Source organism: Anopheles aquasalis, chromosome 3 (assembly GCF_943734665.1).
Source record: "Anopheles aquasalis chromosome 3, idAnoAquaMG_Q_19, whole genome shotgun sequence".
Classification (NCBI taxonomy): Eukaryota; Metazoa; Arthropoda; class Insecta; order Diptera; family Culicidae; genus Anopheles; species Anopheles aquasalis.
Window position 1 is genome coordinate 9,397,501 of NC_064878.1, and position 17,500 is coordinate 9,415,000.

General features: G+C 50.2%; 1 protein-coding gene across 3 annotated transcripts in view; it reads right to left on the reverse strand.

Moving 5' to 3' along the window:
• Window positions 1-17,500, reverse strand: part of LOC126576073 (nephrin-like) — a 61,156-nt gene that overhangs the window by 9,667 nt on the left and 33,989 nt on the right. For all 3 annotated transcript variants that reach the window (XM_050237177.1, XM_050237178.1, XM_050237176.1), the window contains exons 5-10: window positions 17,239-17,418; window positions 4,648-4,800; window positions 1,259-1,432; window positions 889-1,179; window positions 627-794; window positions 399-530 (exon numbers count right to left, since the gene is read on the reverse strand). In XM_050237177.1, the coding sequence (XP_050093134.1) occupies window positions 399-530; window positions 627-794; window positions 889-1,179; window positions 1,259-1,432; window positions 4,648-4,800; window positions 17,239-17,418 (1,098 nt within the window). The remainder of the gene's footprint in view (window positions 1-398; window positions 531-626; window positions 795-888; window positions 1,180-1,258; window positions 1,433-4,647; window positions 4,801-17,238; window positions 17,419-17,500) is intronic.

Consider the following 17,500-nt stretch of genomic DNA (forward strand, 5'->3'; position numbering starts at 1 on the left):
CGCCACGTCTCGAGCAAATCTCATTCACATTCAAGAGTCCTCGCGTCGCGCGTGCACTCTCGCTCCCGGTGCAGCAACAGCAGCATTATCTTGCCAACAAAGCTACCTCGCAGAATGCTGTACGACGGTGTTACCATGGCAACCATCCTTGGCATGATGGTGCTGTCATGGCGTCGAGCGCGTCTACGTCAGCATAAATAATTGAAGCAGCAGCAGCATCACGAACGAGATTCACGCTGCTGCTGCTGACACGGCACATTGTGCACAAAAGCAAACCGTGCCACTACACGGTGATAGTGATTATCATCGTCACGGATGATGGACGCGCCCGCTTCAACCCTCATTTCGTTACATTTTATGCAACATTAAACCGATCAACCGAGAAGGGCTCTACTTACGTAAAACGTTGACGGTGTGCGTTGAGATGACGTTTTCGGTGAGCTTCATGTTAAGACCGTGGCATATGACCACCAGGGACCGTTTGTTGGCCTCCACCGGTACCGAAATGTTGGACACCGTTACCCATCCTCCTGTTCACAAAGGACACAAAGAGACAACAAGAAGGGGAGGGAGGAAACCGTATTAATACTGAGACCTAGTGCTCAAGGGCAGTTTCTGCGACTCACCATCCTGATTCTCGATCGTCCTTGCGGTGGTGTTCTTCATGTGATGCCCGTTGACGCTCCACTTGATCTCGGCCGGTGGATTCGATGGTGCCGTCTGGCACTGCAGCGATACCACGTCACCGGTTCGTGCTTCCGAGGCACCCGAAATGGTCACATGCGTCGGTGCAACTGTCGGTGATGAGAGAGAGAGAGAGCGAAAACGATTTCAACGTAAAGGATACGTGACCATCAACCCTGGTTCCCGGTGTTTTGGTGCACTTACAGAGCACGCTGAGGGCGATCTCCTTCTTGAGTGGCGCCTGTATCATGACGTTGTTGGCTTCGCACCGTAACCGCGCCTTATTGTCGCTTTCCTCCGCCACGAACGTGTACGTGTTCTCGGACAACCGGTCCGTCGTCCGGTAGGCCATCTGCACCTGGACGTCATTCTTGTACCAGATGAGCTGGGCCGGTGGATTACCGCCACGGCTCCGGCAGATTAGCTCCACCTTCTGGCCCCTCCGCAGGACTTCGCCGGGCGCGAACCCAACGATCTGTGGCTCTCCGGGTGGATCTGTAATTCCGGGGCATTCCAAGTATTCATTTTACCTCATTCAAAGCCGCCGTTGCGCCTGTTCGCGCCGTTTACTTACACAGCACGGATAGCTGAACTTTCGTCTGCATCGGTCGGTCGGGCTGGAGGGCTTTATGCTTTGCCTGGCACGTGTACTCCATGTAGTCGTCCTCCGAGCCCGGTTTGATGCGCAACTGGGACGTCACGGTGTACCGCTTGCCCTCCGTTTCCGTCACCTTGTTCTCGATGGTATCTGCGCGCCGAAAAAGAGATCGGACCGCAAGGAGAGGTCAGGTTGATGAAATGAAATTGAAAAGCCAATGAACGCTGCTGTCAGTTGGGGCGGACGAGAACAGAAAACACCTTAACTTTTCGACAGAGCGCGAGCAAGAGAGAGAGAGAGAGAGCGCGCAAGGGCCCCAGGGATTGTTGTTCGAGATGTTTCTCCGCGAGACTACCGCAAAACTTGAAGGCACGCCAATTCCTAGCGTCTGGGGCATAGCATTCCACCATAACCATGCTAGCAATTTTCGTTTGACTTGGCCTCTGGCGTTTCGCTCCTTCCAGACGTTCATTACTGATGCGGTAATTCAATAGTATTTCGAGTTAGAAAGCACCACCAGAATGGTACCGTAATGGCAGCTATTCGTCAGCCATCATTCAACAGCATACTACTACTCATCATCAGTCGCACAAACAGACCGAATGCTGCTGTCACGGGGATAGGAAGGGAGTTTGGGATTTTTACGTCAAATTATTAGCAACAACTCATCAACCTTCAGGCGTCAACAACCGTAGACGGTGTGGTCTAGACTCGAGCGAGGAACGGCGAGATTGATTGCAGACATTTCAACGCCTAGCCTGGGGAGGGGCCAGGAAGCAGCTTAAGAAGTTGTTTATGGAAATCATCAGCATGTCCCAGAACAAACCCAACGGAATGTGGGTGTAGGGCAGACGGTGAAACAGATTTGTCATCTACGAATGCACCGCCTGATAGAGCCGCCTAGGGTAGACCCCGAAGGACGTATCGGGCATAGTTTAAGCCGACCAGCAGCAGAAAATCGAAAACTGTGCAAAGTGTGATAAGAAACCCAAGTGGGAGGAGCCCATCGGGCAAAAAAGGATCAAAGGAATTTAGTCCTTTCCAAGGATTCCATCGAATGATCATTCAACGGAACCTTTTCCCTTTGTTAGGTGTCCAGATAGAAAAAGAAGCTTTTTGGAGATGCATTCGGTGAGCGAATCGAAATGTTATCGTAGTCAAGAGCGATACCAGGTCTCCAGGTGATAAATGCCAACAGAATGCGATCAAAGTTCTTGGAATACCCGAACTGGTAAACAACTTCTTGGGTCTTGGAGCTGGACGAACCGAGAACAATCGCCTCTCGATTACAAAAAGTCCCAATGATGGACACAGATTAAATAAATGACGAAACTCTCCTTCTGGGCCGGGGCTCAAACACTGATTGAATATGTGCGACACTATGCATCATTCATCCGCTCGGGACACACTTTCTCGAGAGGCTTACGGGCCCCCGGTAACTCGGTCCACAGAGGACAAGACACTTGCACGAAATGCTAGGACGGTCCTAAAAAACTTTTCCCAGAAAACCCTCCCCCCCCCCTTGGGCGATAAAGTGTCCCAGAGCCCCGGTCGAATGTGACCATGAGGAGCAGAAAAAGAGTTTTCTGACCGGCGACGATATCTGTCAAAACCCGGCCACCCAGCCGGGCCACTCCACCCACTCCCCAGCCGGTTCAATAGCCAAACGGACCGGGAAAGACAATCTGTTGCAGCCGAGCTTCGGAGCAGCGGTTGGCAAAAGAAACTCACACAACACACAACGACGAGTGGACGCTGTTGAAGCTGTGGACGATGTCAAAAGCGTCATACAACAAAAAAAAAGATGAAAAATGTACCGAGAGAGAGACTTCAATTTATTTTCTGTTTGCTCATTCCAACAACGGGGCCGGGAACGACGACTAGAAGGACGATAAGGACGATGACTAGTGGAACAAGACGACCGTTTGAAAAGAAAGGAAGAAGGAAGCTGTTGGCGCATTGGATTGGATTCCAAAAGGGAACGCGAGAAGGGAAAAGGGCACAGCAACACCAGTTCGAAATAAAAGCTTCGAAAGCCGTAGCCGTATGTGTCGAGAGAAAGTCCTTGAAAAATGTCACTTTGAAGAGTCGCCCGGAACACCGGACACCGCCACACCGGTATCCAATTCCGTTCGGAACAATGTTCGCCAAACACCAAAACACACAACCAAACAGCCAGGCGCCATTTTGTGCCGGCAATTTGCCCTCGCTTTGTCAAGTCAGGCCAGACCTGGACCTGGACCTGGACCTGGATCTTAACCTTCACCCGTCCTCTCCCCTTGTTTCTGATAGATTTCTGCAAATAGAGACATATCGCCAGGGGGGAGGGGGTCTCTTCCTTGTGTCACACCTTCACGCGATGATTGCGCGCTGGACCTGGGAGGTGTTGCCGCAACCAAGCCCACCAAGCGGACGAAAGCGAAGGATCCTCCCCGTGAACGGCCCGAGAGGAACCCCGGAGTGGTGGATCCGGAAAAACGTCGCATAATTTATTTAGTGACATTTACCAACTTCATCGACCAGCGGCCATCGTTCGCCAGGCCACGTGTCGGGGCCACAGATGGGTGTGTACGGGGCCTCGAGTTTCCTGTTGGACATTTTCTCCGAATATATTACCGTTATTTATTGCACTGTTGACCGCATTCGCAATGCCAGTCAACACCCCTTTCTCGTCCACTTCTCGCCTGAAATTTTGCCACAGACCACCACAACATCGAATTGGAATCTCTAGATTCCGATCTGGACGTTCTAGCACGTGTGGCAAACTCCGTGGAATCCTCACAATCCACAGAAGATATGGAGCCGAAAAATTTGGTCCAATAGAGTGGAGTCGATTGACCCCCAGCCCTACACTCGGGATCTGTATCGGCCGGAACCAGCCACCACCAGCAGCAACAGAAATATGGATAAAGGCTCGTGAATAATCTAGAGCGACACAGAGCTTAGAAATGGGCTTGAAATGGCGCTCCCACAACCGGATGTCTCCGGCAAGATCCTGGACGGGGTGAACCAACCGGAAATGAGAGGACCAATGGTGGCCGGGCGTTGAAAGCGAAGTGTTCCTGTGCGAAATGGCTTATCCTACTTGGTGTTGGTGCTACGCTATCTACAACAATCCAGCCACACCACCAAAAAGGAACGCAGACTGGGAGGCTGGGAGGCTGGTAACTAATGCTCCACTTGACTCGACTCGAAATGGTCCGGTTTTGTGGTTTTGCGGATCGCTCTGGCCCTCTCTCTCTCTCTCTCTCTCTGATAGCCAGTCGCTGATAAAGAGCCAACCACACATCCACATGGCAGTCAGATAGCCAGCCAGCCGAGTCAGCCGTGCATCCGTTGGCCTGGTTTCCTGGAGACTTACTTACCGGATTTGAATTCCGTTTTGCCGCGATACCAGACGATCTGGGCGACCGGTTTGGCGTTCGCTACGACGCAGGTCAGCGACAGGTCCTGGCCCTCCCGTACCTCCACCTTCGCATTGCGGCTGTATCCCTGGATCTCGATAGACGATGGTGGTGCTGTAGAGGGGAGAGAGACAGAGAGAGATGGAGAGATGGAACAGAATGGTTAGCGAGTTGGTTTATGATTAATGTGCTTCGAGAGGTCTGCTACCGAGATGAAGATAATCTCGTGCTCCAGAGTGCACGGTCGCGGTGCCCACGTCACCGATAATCAGAATGTAATTTGCTGCCAGCATTAATTGGCAAAACCGCACACCGACAGACACACAAAACGCGCTACAGCTTATCAGTGAGTTCACCATTGGAAAAGGGCGCGGAATGGCTTTTCCATCCATTTCTTTACCTATAGACCTCGCTCACCTGGGAAAAGCGGGATCTGGCACGACGAATACCGTGTCAGCCAGTACTTAAATAATCATTAGAAATCGATTGGCGAATCCTTTATCCAGCGCTTGAAGAAGTGGAGGGCGTTTCCCAGAGACCTTCCCGGGTGTCAGGTAGGAGGAATACAATGCCAGAAGCGAAAAGGATCCTGGAACCGATGCCTCCATCCGTCCTTTTCGGTAGCACAAGCAGCGAGATGATGGTAACTGATGACGATGGTTAGGATCCCCGGGACCGGGATTCGGGACCGAGGACCAGATTTGTCAAAGAACCGCCCCTCACCAGACCAAGAAAGCCAAAAAAAAAAGAGAGAAAGGAATCCCATGGAAATCGAAATGGGTTGAGCTGCTCACAGCCCAGCTAAATACGGTAAAAACCTTCCATTTGGCTTTCCCTCCTTTTTCTGTGTGCGTCCGCTTAGTGTGGGGAGCTTCTATTGTGAGTTTCCTCTCCTCCGTCTCCGGATACGGTGATGGTGGTGGAAATGTGAAAACCTGGTGTGGTTTCCGGATGAGCAGGAGCAGCAGCAGAAGCAGAAAAAGACGTCAGCGCGAATAACGATTTCACAATTATCTGAAAATTGCTTTCCTCCCCTCTCCCGGATCGCCCGGATCGTTCTCTTTGTGCAGGACATTTTCGGGAGCTTTTTTCATCTCGCCAAGCGCTTTCCCGTGGCACACGGACACGGACAAAGGTGTAGAGGTTTTGGTACCCTGGCACACCCCACACCTTAAAGCCAAACAACTTTAACTCAAAAAGAAGTAGTAGAGCAGCTTCTCGTTCGTCTTTTTTTTTTTTTGAGGTGGAGCCACATTCAATGGGATTCCGTGGGAATCCGAAATGAAAAACGTGACACCGGTGTGCGCGCGGTTCGAGTGCAATGCAAAGCCGGGCGGGTATTAGGAGATAACACTCGACACTCGGTAGATCGAAGAAAATTTGAATACGATACGCTCTCCGCGCTTACCGGCACTCCGGCACTTGGCGTCGCCACTTCGCGCCTCTTCGATCTCGCAGCAAATGAATATTAAACGAGAAATATTGGATGGCAGAACCGGCGAAAACCGGTGCTAGTGCTGAGTCAGCACCGGAGCGATGCAGCAACAGCAGCAACCCTGAAAAAAAAATGGAAAACTGTTTTCGAGCAAAAAAGGAAAGAGAGCGATTGGTTCTCGGTACTTTGTGTCGGGACGAATCCTTTACTCCCGGTAAAATGAAGATCAAGGATTTTCCTTCCATGGTTGGAAACTTTGCCATCCTCCTTCTACTCCCATTCGGTTGCCAGTTTTGTGGTGGTGAAAATAAAACCAAATTGTAGAAACGCTCATCTTCCCAGTGCTCCGAACCAAGCAGACCAAGAATTCATCTGCAGTAGCGCCAATAAAAGAAACCGTTGGAAAATGCCGGAAGAAAAACCTAGCAGCAAGCAAGCCACCAGCAACGTTGCAGGAAGGATTCACTGTTCCAACTGTTGGCCCGCTGATTTGCTTTTAGGGACAGAACCGGGCAGAAAGAAAGGAAAAAGGTCATACACACCAGCACCAAAAACGACCGTTAAAGGAGAGGAGAACAAGGTGCTGAGAGGGTACACCGAAAGGGAAAAGCAGAATCGAGCGGGAAAAAAAACGGAAGAGAACAAGAACAGCGCAACGGATTCGAGAGTGTCAGAGCTCTGGTACCTCCTTCGCTTTCACAGAGGGCGGGATGAGAAAATGATGTTCTCTGGGCTGCACCCCGGGGACGGTGGCAGACACTTCGACAGCCCAGACCTTTGCAGCATGAAAAAATCAAATGCCGGCGTGGAAAATGAGGAAAGCTTTCACGAACTTATCGACAAGGCGCTCGAAGGAGACGAAGAGCAGGGCGGGCGAACACCAGAAAGCGAATGAAGGTCCGGAATGGCTTCAATATATGATAAATTGCGGATCTCGAAACGCCGGGCCTGTTGGGACTGGTCGAAATGGATTTGAATTTATCTCGCCGGTCGCCGGTGAGGACCTTCTCTGCCACTGCTGCTGCTGCTGCTGCCATTCCGATTGGCACATGTATTTGAACGTGGCATCTGTTCCATCGCTTGCAACGAATGGCAGCTCGCGCTCGCCAACCATCAATTGGTATGGACATCCGATGGAACGGATCCTTCCTTTCGCACCCCAGTATTCATCTGTCTGAACGCGACCGGGACCGGAGAGGGCGCAATTTAGCATAAATGAAACAATGACAGGTCCGCCGCTGCTGCTGCTGTCCGCCAAAGCTGTCATCGATATTGTCGGATCATTCAATATTTATCTGATTTATTGCATTGAAATTGGATACTCCGGTGAACCGATGGTATGGATTTCGATTTTGTAAAAGCTGTCAAAGCGACGCGCGCTCGTCGGCGACAATCTAATTACGCGGCGAGGGCGAAGGTCATGAAGGCCGGCGAGTTCATTAGGTTTTGGAATTCGATTGCTCATCACATCGCCGACATGACCTCGACCTGCGTCATCCAGCGTTGAGCTGTTGAGATAGGAATTGGGATTTGATTAACATATTTCTCTAGCCATGGCAGCCTTTTTTTAATGAAAATAAATTATGCTACCACGGACAGGTGTGTTCGAATGTTCGATGAATCCGTTTCCAGGCATTGTTTCGTATTTTATTTTTTATTTTTTGATAAATATCTTAACCCACCGTGCTGGCCTGAACTCAGTAGGAGTTCGAAACGTCGCGACACTATTACGAAACAGTCGAGTCTCCGGTTCCGAAGACGCGCGGAACTGAAGAGTCAATTTATGTTCATTCATTTTACCGCCGTTGCCGCCATGGAGAGTGATCGCGAGCAGCGAGCAGCGATGGTCCTCATTAATACGCAGCTCGAACCCGGGGGGCCCACTCCATTCATGGAGGGGCCGAGAAATCCTTGGCTCCGTCGTAGAGAGAACCGGTTTTTCCCATTCATAAAACACTCAAACTCGCGGTCACCGTGTGGGCTCGGGGACAGCGCCATTTTGGCAAACTTTCGAAATGATTTTGAACGACGACGACGACGACGACGACGACGACGACGGACAATCCAGGTCACCACCAAGAGAGCCCCGGATTCGTCGCAGACCATAATGTCTAGTATTCCCGAGCTGTCGATGCAACCGAAAGCATAATCAATTGTTTAATGAATTCAGTGTCGTGTGTGAACTGGTGTATGCAGTCACCAATGAGCACGATAATGTAATCGGAACCAGAGAGACAGAGAGAGAGATAGAAACCACGAAAACGACCAGGACAGCATTCGCATTCGCAGAAACATCGAGATGTGCCAACTGTTTAATACTTCATGCCAGGCCAGGTGACCACAGGGACCCCCCAGGGAGAGAGACCGAGTGTCAGTAACCCTCTCCGCAGCTCCCCCGCTAGATCCTCCCCTCACTTTGAATCGGGAAATTGGATCCTAATTCGACTCGCAACCTCACAACGAGCGTAATGGTGTTAATCGAATCGAACCGTGTGTCGTCTGTGGTGTGACTTGTAACAGGTCGTCGGTTCGCCACACCAGTGCAGTGCAACGCGACGAGGGAATTGAATTCAACTTGCATTATCCCGCCCCCCTCGAAAGGATTAGGAGCATTTGGTTGGAAGCATTTCAATTAGCATGATAACGGGCCAACACCGGTTTCGATTGCAGTTGTTTCCTCGTGGACCTAGAGAGCACCATGGCCGTAAGTGGAGTGCATCACGTAACAACGTGATTGCTAGTTTACATCAACCGAACCGAAACGAAAGCACAAACTGTAGGAAAGTTGTTTGGAATATTTGAATTCAGAGACAGAGGAGCCACCTGCCTAAAAGCTGCCGAAGTGAATCGCCAACTCGCACAAATCGAGACGATCTCTGCTCGACCTGATCGACACGCTGGTCAGGCGCCCTGAAGGGAGTTTCGGGAAGGAATTCGTTATTAATGCAACGCGATGCTGCTGCGCACTCTTCCGGCTGCACACAGCTCCGGTGCATCCTGTGAACGCGGCGAAATGGCACCTAATAGTGGGCATCAATTTATCAGAAGCCCAACCGGCCGCATGCCAGGCACCAAAAACTGGCGCTAGCTTTCACTAGCCCCACGGTGCACGGTGGTTCCGGAGTACAAATTAGACCCCGGGTTGCTACTTCTGCACCGGTGAGCACACGGGCTCCATCCATCCGTTTTCCCAATCACCAACACTAATCACATCGCGCGACACCACACTGACCACCCCACCCCATCGCTCCATCGTGCTCCATCCCATTAATCGAGCCCGTCGTCCGCTGAACCGTATGGTGGCCGAACCCCGGGAATCGGATCAAGTACCGGACGTCCGGTGTTCCGTATTTCGGTCAACAGCAGCAGCAGCAACAGCCTACCTTTAGCCAACCAGCTGAGTTGACATGAAATATTCATGAATTAAATTTTTCCAATTTCCAGCCTCCAGCTGAGGCTCCATTTGGGCAGGAAAACGTCCACTGCAGACCGAGCCAGCATGATTGGGTCCAGCATAGGTGGACGTTGCTCTTGTGCAACTATTTATCGAGCGGCTTCAAAGCGACGCATTTCGTTCGTTCGTTAAGGTCTTAGAGGCAGAAGGGACTCACGGGGTTTGTGATGACGTCAGCACCAGCAGCTCTGTAGAGGACGTGCTACGCGTACCGTTCTCTTCAACTTTATGATTGGACTCGCCTCTTTAAGGGTAGATTGTTATCACTAGACTCTCAGGACTCGAAATTCTAATCTACCAACGGGAACTCCATTCCATTCCATCCATTCTATTCATTTCATACGAGTCTAGTAGCTGTGGTCTAGCTAGTATCCGATCGTGAGCACGTACAGTTTCCTATCAGACAGAACAGACAGACCAAACTCGAAAAACCCGATAGAAAAAGCCTCAATAGAGGGGAAAATAGTTTTTTTCTGCAATCTTTTTCCACAACTAACCACCAACAGTGAATGCAAATCCACGCGTCGCGCCTCACTATCACGCTTTTATGCAAAGCACGCAGTGGATCAGTGGTTGCGATGGATTTGCTTTGGATTATTCTATTTCCCACTCCATGCACTCCATACACTCCATGCACTCCTGTGCTCCAGTTCGGACTTTCAATGAATCCGAATTCAATAAAGATGGATAGCTCCGCTCTGGTGCACCGGGCGTGACTGTGCTGGTACTACGCATTCAAATCTCTCTCTCTCTCCCTTCCATCGAGTGTGTCCAATTAATGCCAAACTTGCCAATCGCACACTGACCAGCACCCGGAGCTGGTTGCCTTTCATCCAGTGGAAGCTTCGGGATTTCGTTTCCGCAATCCCGTGCAGTTGCAGCACACTCGGAATGCGATGGTGCTCCACCATCAGCGCTCCGTGGCCTCTCTGTGGGGTTCTCGTTGAAGCGCAAATTGCAGCAAATGCAGAGGAAATGTGTGTGCATCGGATTGTGCGCTGAACAGAGCACCAACAGCAGCACCCTCTGTGCGCCTAATAAAAGGCCCCGTTATCAGCTTGTTAGACATGTTTCGGTTTTTAATTATTCAACCACCGGCCAATCATCAGACCAGTGCTGGCGCTCCCGATGCTGACCTGTTATTTAACCGATCCGCTTCGCAGCATAACTGGCGCCAGCGTCAGCGACCGAGTTAAAGGGGATGTCGATGCAGCTCGTGCTGGTGTTTGCTAAAATCGTTCACTAGACCATGGGTGCCCGCGATATGCATTTATGATTGGCGTGAGATTGGGAATCAGTTGCCAGACTGAGATAACTGAGCACTGAGGACGGATGCGTTCATAAATTTCGCGACGCGTTGACCGATGATAACAAATCGGAATCGCACCAGCACCGCCATCCAGCCAGTGGCATCAGCTACTCAACAGGCACAGCGCAGATTTGTTCCAAGCTTTAGCGAAGTGATCTCATGAATAAATAAATCTGTGAGTTTTTTTTTTTTCAAAAAATCAAACACCACTAACAGCGACCGTTATCCGACCTGTGGTTCGCTTTTCCCACTCCCCCGGGGTGGGACACAATATGTTCCGGCATAAAAACAAATGGCCCCACTCTCGGGCAGGCGGTGTGATGTGGACCAGCCTCCAAAAACCACACCATGGCACCACACGTTCGGCGCAAGCTAGGGCGTGCTAAAATTTAATCATATTAAAATGTGAAGTTTCCCCCTCTCCCCCTCGGGAAAACGGGGGACAAAAAAGCGAGCAAAATGTTACCATCAAAAACCCGCCGGCTGACGCTTGATATTGTGTGCCAAAACAGAAGGAGGAAAAATCGCGACTTTTCCGGGTGGAATGGGGTGTGTGTGGTGCTCGCATATGATGACGATGCTCGGGCGGTTCGTTGATCGAATCACAATTTCACCTAATTTCAATCTGCGACACCGGTGCGATGCTCAAACACGGAGACACAAACACCGCGTTCTGTATCGCTGGCAGAGGAAACAAAAACAACAAAATTCTTTGGTGCGCACCCCATACGCGCCCCAGTCAGGTGATGTGTGTCACGTATGTGTGAAGAGAGAGAGAGAGAGAGAGAGAGAGAGAGAGAGAGAGAAGAGAGAGAGCTCGTGGTTTAGTGAAAACATATTGCTAGAAGGATGACACTTATTTCTCGCCGTTCTTCGGGGCAGCTTTTGAAGGAAAAGTTTTCCACCCTTCAAGCGAAGGGGGATGAGGGTGCACAGTTTCAAGTTTCAAGCACTCCACACGTGTTCTCCGAACACACACTCGCTAACATGCGTCTGTGCGCCATGAAGGTCACATTGTTCAAGCAGTTTCTTTTTAAAAAAAAATCCATCCCCGATGCTGACGAGCAGAAGGAATTACTTTCCGGCTTCTTTCGCTTCTCATAACCTCCCCTAATGATGGTTTCGTTGAGGGGAGTGGCGTTGCTTGAAGCTTCTTCAAGGTTGTGGTCTGGTTCGGCCGATGTCTGTACGCCTATGCGCTGATGTGATTCGCGGCTGACAAAAGCGCGCTTTGCGCCCGGTAAACATGTTTACCATCTGGCTACATGAGCATCATCAGCATCGACCGGCATCGACTTTCGTTTTTGTCACTTTTCACTTCGATTTTATACCATTCTACTCCCCGGCAGTTGAGCGAGATTTCTTTTTGGTATACTACCAACAGCAAATGGCCATGACAGCATAAAATATGCAAACATCACGCTGGTGAGCTGATCATGTAACGCGTGAATGCATTATGGCGAGGGAACAGCACAAAGTTATTGGTCATTCTATGGCACCAAATGTATGCTAAAATACCACGAGACACCTTACTCAAATGCTCAACAGCATCAACGCCACTAGAATTGTAGCTAACGTATTAGAGAATTCTTCATCTTTTTTTTTTTGGTACGCCTCAGAGTTCGCATTGGGACTGATGTTTCAATTTGGCACCATTATGCTCCTCGAATCACCACCACCAGTATTCTTACCCCCCTAAAGCAAGTGCTGAAACATCCCTCCCTTTTTCGGCCACTGAAACATAGCAAACACCTTGCCCCAAGAGCTAAAGCGCCCGTAGGTGCGAGAAAGCAACGCAAAAATTAAGACATTCCGTACGGCGCTCCGGCCACGCTCTAATCCTCACGGGTTGGATTCGCTTTCGGCCAGCGAACAAGAGAACACGGCGCAACACGCGTCTTAAAGCAAACGGAAAGCCTGTAAGCAAGCGACTGCCGCGGTTTAGAATCGTTTGAATATTTAAAAAGCATTACAACTTTCTCTTTCTCTCGGCGTGTTTTTCGATTTCGAGCGTTTGAAGTTGCCAGCCAGTCAGCAAGCAGCTGGTCGCCACCAGTGTCCAGGAGGAGTCGTCCAAGAAAAAAAAACAAACGAAGACGATAAAGACACAAAGAAACACCACTGGGTGGTAATGGGGCGGGAAGGCAGTGAGGGAAATTGCTCTACACGTGATTACCATAATATTAGAGCGCAAATGTTCTTCTCGTTCACAGTTCTTGTGCGATATTCCAAGGGGCTTCGAAGCAAATGGCCAACACGCCCACCGCCCCTGCTGAATTAAAACATCTCACCTGGAGCGAAAAGTTGTGGCGAGCAGAATTTTTGATTTAGCCATCATTCCCCCACCGCGCAAGGAGAATCCAGGAGCAGGCGAGCAAGTATCCTTAAAGTTGATCTCGAGTTGGCATAATGAAGCAAATGGTGCGAAGAGTGGATCACTTCGAGTCGACCGATCAAACGCTCGAAGTGTTGTTGGTGAAAAGTTGTTGGAAAAAGTTACCCACGGCACGGTAATCACCATTATCGGGCGCGAAATAAATGGCCAACCACAACTGTAGAGAGAAGTGAGGATTCCTTTGGAGTGTGCCATCCCGTGCGCCTCATTTGCTCACAATTAATCAATCAGCATGCCGTCCAATGAACGTACAAGTGTAACCAGCGTAAATTATAGATTTATGCTTCACATACGGGCGAACGGATGTACGCGAGATGTCTGTTTTTAATTAAACATGCTGTACAAATGGCAAGCGCACGCCAGACTGTCCATAATCCACCCCGCCGTTTCATTTATCCGCCAGGCATCTGTTCTGTGGTGCTCGTGCCTTTCTGCTCGCGGGGCTGAGTATTAATAAAAATTATTTTCAAACCCGACATTGAAAGCGTTGGAGTGTTGGTAGAGTGGGAGCCATGGGCCCAAAATCTAATTGCGGTGCCAGGCGGCCACACAGCCACACAGAGCCTGTGGAAGCGTGGCAGCAAAAAAACTGCGCGCTCACCGGGCAAATTGAATGGCAAATACCAATAATTACTGGCATTCCGAGCAGCTGTATCCATATCAAACTGGGGATCCCCCGAATGGATAACTGCAATTTGCCGAGGATTCGAGACAGGATTTGTGTGGGTTTTTTTTCTCCTTCTCTCCTGTTGTTGGTTATTGAGCGCACAATTTTTTTTCGTGCACAATTTCCATAAAATAATTGGATACCACACAATCAATGGGTGGTACTCCACAACAGGTGACCAGGGAACCAACCTTTGCCCCCCCCCCTCCGCGTGGGCCTATATGTGAATCTAGTTGCAAAACTGCAAACCGAAATTATTGACAGACACGTACGCAAACGGTGAGGACACGGTTCAATTCCCGCAAAAAGCATTGACCGCACAATAAAACACCAGGCAATTCATGGGCCACGATAAAACAGGCGTGCTCACCACCACCAATCAATCACCGATCAGCAACGGGCCACCTGGCATGAGCATAGCACCTATTTTGGGGGGAAATTCTGTTGTATTTGAGCATCAATCGAATGAATTCAAGCTTCCTGGAGCAGAACACTCGCACACAGGATTACGCCACGAACGAACACTAGACAACTAGACAATGAGTTAATCGATGCGAAATTGGGCGTGAAGCTTATACCCAGCACCAACGTGTATGGGTAAGCTGATCGATCGCTTGTTCTTTGTTCCCTTTCGCGCTTCAGCTGCGAAGATCCTGTGTCACAAAACGTGGGCGTGGGATTTAATTCTTCACAACTTTGAACCTTTGATGTGCGTTCCTTGGAATTAAAGACACGAACTCCTTCCAGCGAACATTCCAAGTCGACGATAATGCTCTTCCTTCCCTACAAGCCTTCCCTATGCTGCTATCGCATATCCAGCGGAACACCGTAGATCCTGACGGTGTCAAAAGTTTCGTCAACTTCCAACGTTCGTTCTCGGGAGGATGCTTCCCTTTTTTCTGCTTCTCCGACAACCGACACCGCATCGCGGTCTTGCAACCGTGCTGCAAAGTCGGCGCAAACGTGCATCGAGGTACAACGACCGTAAAACGGCTCCACCGAGAGTCATTTCCCATCGGTTTTTTTCTCTCTCGCCCCATTTTACACGATCAAACACGATGGATGCATATGGTTCTCATGCCACATTACCCGGTCCTCCGTCTTCAACTATTTGATCGTAAAACACCTGCATACACCTGGAAGGGAGGACAGTAGTGTCAGGAGCCAGAAGGTGGATCGTCTGCTCCTCAGTAACGGAAGCTGTGGCTCCGAAGCGCCAGCTTCCGGTGAGTGTGGCCTGTTCTAACAATGCGCTCACGTACACAGACACATACTCCGTTCGTGTTCAAACGTGTGGCGCAACGGCACATCATACATAACTAATGGTCTGTACTTTTCATATTTCAAATAGATTTCACTCGTCAAATCCGTGGGGGGAAAGGGGACTGAAGACGAAGAGACGCCGAAGCTGCAGCCTTGGCCCGGTTTCCTCAACAATGGAAACCTGCAGTGGTGGTCTCCCGCTATAGTAGCTTATCACAGCAGGAAGGCTACGCTGATATTCAAAGGCGGTCCTTACGATCTCGCCTCATTTCATGACCTCGCTGCTGTAAGTTGGTGTAACTATCCGCTCCGTTCTTCCCTTTCCATTCGCTGACTTCCTTTCCTGATCTATGGCAACGGAGAAAAGGAGTAGCGGAAAGAAGGGGAGTTCGAGTGAGCAAAAATATGTTTTACATTGCCTGTTGTCAGCTCAGGAAGGCAACGATACTAGGCACTACACTACACCGGCCCTGCGGAGAAACTCTAACCTAAGCCACCGAGAGGTAATACAGCAAAAGGTAGCACACCGACCGACAGGATGCTATCCTCGCCAAGGAGGTGCAGTAGCCACTGCTGCAGTAGTTACGCTCGATCCCCTGGCTGCTTCTCCGGGCATGCCAGGCTGCGCTCACGTACTTCACGTAAGATAAATTACGACGACGACGACGGCGGCGGCGGCGACGGTCGACCGGTCCCCTCCCGGGAGAGTACTCAACCGACACCGAGAATAAGATAAAGTTTACTTGTTATTAAATAATTTCAAGGAATTTTCATCGGGTGCACCGTGCACCGACCAGGCGAGGACGGCATGTTGAGAACTACTCCCGCGTACTACCACCAGCTTTGGGTTCGGGAACGCAATCAGGAGCAGTTGCTGCATCACAAAAGACTGCATGACGGGGGCTTATCGTTGTACGTGACGATGTAGCGCGTGGGCAAAACTATGGCTTTTGCCTTTGCCATCAACCACCATACGCTCGCCGTACGTTACATCATCTTGAAAGAAACCCCTCCCGCTGTTTCCGGAGTAGCTCATGTGTATTTAAAACGTTTAAATTCCTCGGACGGAAGCTCATTTACGCTTTTCGGGAGTAAATTCAACATCACTCTCCTTAACTTTCTCCCATGGATGTCAAAGAAAGCCCCTTCTTTTTGGAAGGTTCTTTTTGGAGAAAAGTTTTGAAATGAAGCGCGAATCCGGGAGTACCATCCGGCAGGACGGTTGACATCATCTCGCGTTCCTGCGCAGCATCCAGAAAGCGAGATAGCATAAACATTCCAAATATCCCAACAAAGCCGCTCATAACTAATGAACTTTTGCCGGAACGGAATCGATTTTACGCCCCCATCCACAGTCGCCAGGCCCTTCCAATCATAGCAGCTTGCAACGCAAAAAATAATACGAACGAGCTGAGTAGAAACCCCAAAAGAAAACGCGAACGTAAATTCGATTGTTGTCAACCCGGGGGAAGGAGTCTGCGTCCCTTCTTCTACCCTGGCAGCTCCACGGCTTCTGCTCATTGGAAGGAGGAATATTTCAAATTACTGGCCCCCTTCCCAAAGGAACGGTACTGCCGTTCAACAACAAGCTAGTCCCCCCATTTCCCTATCTATACAATTTTAAGCCTCACCGGTTGGCAGGCTTGTAAACATTATGCTGCATTCCAATGGTGACACTCTGGAGGAGGCAGAAGTGCCGAAGGATGCTCAGCACATTCCACCAGACAGCAGCACTCCGCCTCTTTCGCTATACAACAGTCTGATTGTCTGTCTGTCCTCCCATTAACCTGATCGGTACTAATGGGCTCGCTGGCACTGCCGCGCACTTGGAGCAAATTTCACCGAACAAACAAAGCAAACAATTTCTCTGCGCTCGAAAGCAAACTAACGAAGAAAGGGCGAAAGAAAGGGCCCTCGGTATTATTTATCGGAGCAGCACTGCAGATGAAGTGTTATCGGAACGCACAGAGAATGGTGAAGAAAAAAAAACAGGAAACCTGATCTGAAATGAAGCCAGGATAATACTTACATATCACGGTCAGCCGGGCGTTGGCACGGATGGCCGAGTTGAACTTGGCCGGCCCGACCTGACACTGGTACTCCGCATCGTCCTCGATCGATGCGTTCGAGATGCGCAGATTGTAGATGCCCTGGTTTCGGTCGGCCAGCACCGAATACCGTGGATAGCCCGGTATCGTATGGGAGAAGCCTGCCGATGGCGAGAAACCAATGGAAACAGCAGAGCGGTCAGTGAGTGGCTGCGTTTTTTGTTTTTTCTTATCAGGGACGTT